The following is a 2,127-nucleotide window of genomic DNA, read 5'->3' as shown; positions in this document are numbered from 1 at the left end:
ATATAGAAAAAACAAACGAAACAAAAAAAAGAAAGTAAAGGAAAATACACATAGTTAATTAAAACAATATGAGTAGGATATAGTAATAAAATAAAACTTATGGCGTTCATTTTAAGTATTAAATTTATATTTTGTTAAAAATAATTTTTTTTTAACATCAAAGTTTTTTGTATAGATAAAGCCTATTAAAACAAAAATATTAGAGTTTTACACTAACAACTTTATTGAAAACAAGAAAAATATTGTGAGTCAATCACTTAAGTTTGTATATAGTTAACAAAAATATTATACTTGGTAAAACTGTACAAGCTTTTGTTTAGAGCTAGAAAAATTTAAACTTTTTTATTAAAAACATGAACTAAAAATATTATTAGATAACATATAACTAGCAGATTCTTATAATAAAAGCAGAAATTATAAAGTTTCAGAGCAAGAAAAAATTAGAGAGTTGTAAAATGAGAACTGGTCATTAAGTGTTTGAGCAAGCAAATTCAGCCAATTTTAAAGGCAAACTCGGACCTCTTCTCCATTCATCTTTTTCAATGTCGTATATCGCAACTTCATCTGTTAGAGTGTCGTAATCTAAAATACATCCCCCCATCACATACAAACTTGAATTTACAACGCAGCATCCAAAACTATATCGTGGAATATTCATTGATGCAACGAAGCTAAACTGATTGGTTTCGCTTGAATAAACTTCAACCGAAGCTAAAAAAGAATCTTTGTTTTCGCCACCTACAATTAAGAGTTTTTTATCGTAAGCAACAGTGCTATGTCCAGATCGTTCAGTTAGGAGCCTCAAATTGCTTGTTTTCCATTTGTTTTTTGTAATATCGAATGTTTCTATTGTGTCCAGCCATGTATTTGTGTCATTTAAGATGTTAAAACCGCCAATAGCCCAGACTTTTCCTTGAAAATAAGTCAGAGTAAATTCGCTTCTTTTAGTGTTCATACTAAAAACTTCAGTCCATTCACAAGTTTCAAAACTGTAGACTTCGCAATTGTCTAAGGTTTCGCCTTCTTCTCGATACCCTCCGCCGACAAAAACACATTCTGCAAAAGAACACATTCCGAAGCTTAGCCGTTTGTTGTGCATGAAAGGAAACGTTTTAGTAGCTACTTCCTCGTTAAGATATACGGTCTCATTTTCAGCTGAATCAACGTAGTCTGATCCATTATATCCGCCTATCAAATACAATTGATCTCCTTTTAGTAAGGATTGATGTTCACTTCTACGTGTACCCATAATTTTAAAATGATCCCATTTACCCATGTTTGTATCCATTTTTAAAACACAGTTTTCGTGAGTTTTTTCATCTTTTTGTCCTCCGCTAATGTATATATAACTTTTAATTTCATTGGTTTCTGCACCTAGAAAATAAAAAATAAGTCTACAACAGTTAATCAAGTCTTTATAACGTTATTACAATGAAAAGAAAAAATAGGTAATAGTAACCAAAGCAGGGTTTGATTTGCCGTAAAATAAACTATATATTAGTAAAAATTCAGGCAAAATATTTTTGTATAAAAATGAAACCTGTGTCTACTGAGAGCTTTGGTTTTATGATTAAAGCTTTAAATTGCAATAAAAGAACTACGTTTACAATATATAAGTAAAGTAATATAAAGTTGTAAAACGTGTAGTAATAATAAAGAAAAAAATAAATGTACCTTTAGTTGAATAGCAGTTTGTTCTCTGAACATCATTAATGTTATTATTTTGCTTTTCGCTTGCATTTCTTGATAACATTTTAATTTTAGTTTTTATCCGTTTTGTAGTTTTTAAATCAGCCAACAGATTGTTGTTTTCTGACTTTAAACTTTCGTAATCTTTTTTCAAGAATTCTGTTTTGTTCTGAGCCTGTCTGAGCGAATTTTCCAAAATTTCAAGGTATTTAATTATTTCTTTGTTGTTTTCTTGCAATGCCTTGTTTTCAATTTCTAGTTCGACAGATTTCCTCAATATAAAATCACTTATTTTTTTATCGTTTACCTGTAGTTCTTTCATATTGTTTTCAACTTTATTTACAAGCCCTTCATGCTGTAAATTTTTATTTAAACATATGTTCATGCTGTAATCTAAAGCTTTCTTAGTTCCACTAAAAACTTCATTTACTTTTTCAT

General features: G+C 29.1%; 1 protein-coding gene across 1 annotated transcript; it reads right to left on the bottom strand.

Moving 5' to 3' along the window:
* Positions 1-469: 469 nt before the first annotated feature.
* LOC145836306 (kelch-like protein 36) lies at positions 470-1,288 on the bottom strand. The gene has a single exon (XM_082944119.1). The coding sequence runs from the start codon at positions 1,286-1,288 to the stop codon at positions 470-472; it is 819 nt and encodes a 272-aa protein (XP_082800245.1).
* Between the last annotated feature and the right edge of the window lie 839 nt (positions 1,289-2,127).

This window comes from Thalia democratica, chromosome 5, assembly GCF_965202585.1.
Source record: "Thalia democratica chromosome 5, ktThaDemo2.hap1.1, whole genome shotgun sequence".
Classification (NCBI taxonomy): domain Eukaryota; kingdom Metazoa; phylum Chordata; class Thaliacea; order Salpida; family Salpidae; genus Thalia; species Thalia democratica.
The sequence above is the reverse complement of the archived record's forward strand: the minus strand, read 5'-3'. Positions and strand labels throughout refer to the sequence as shown.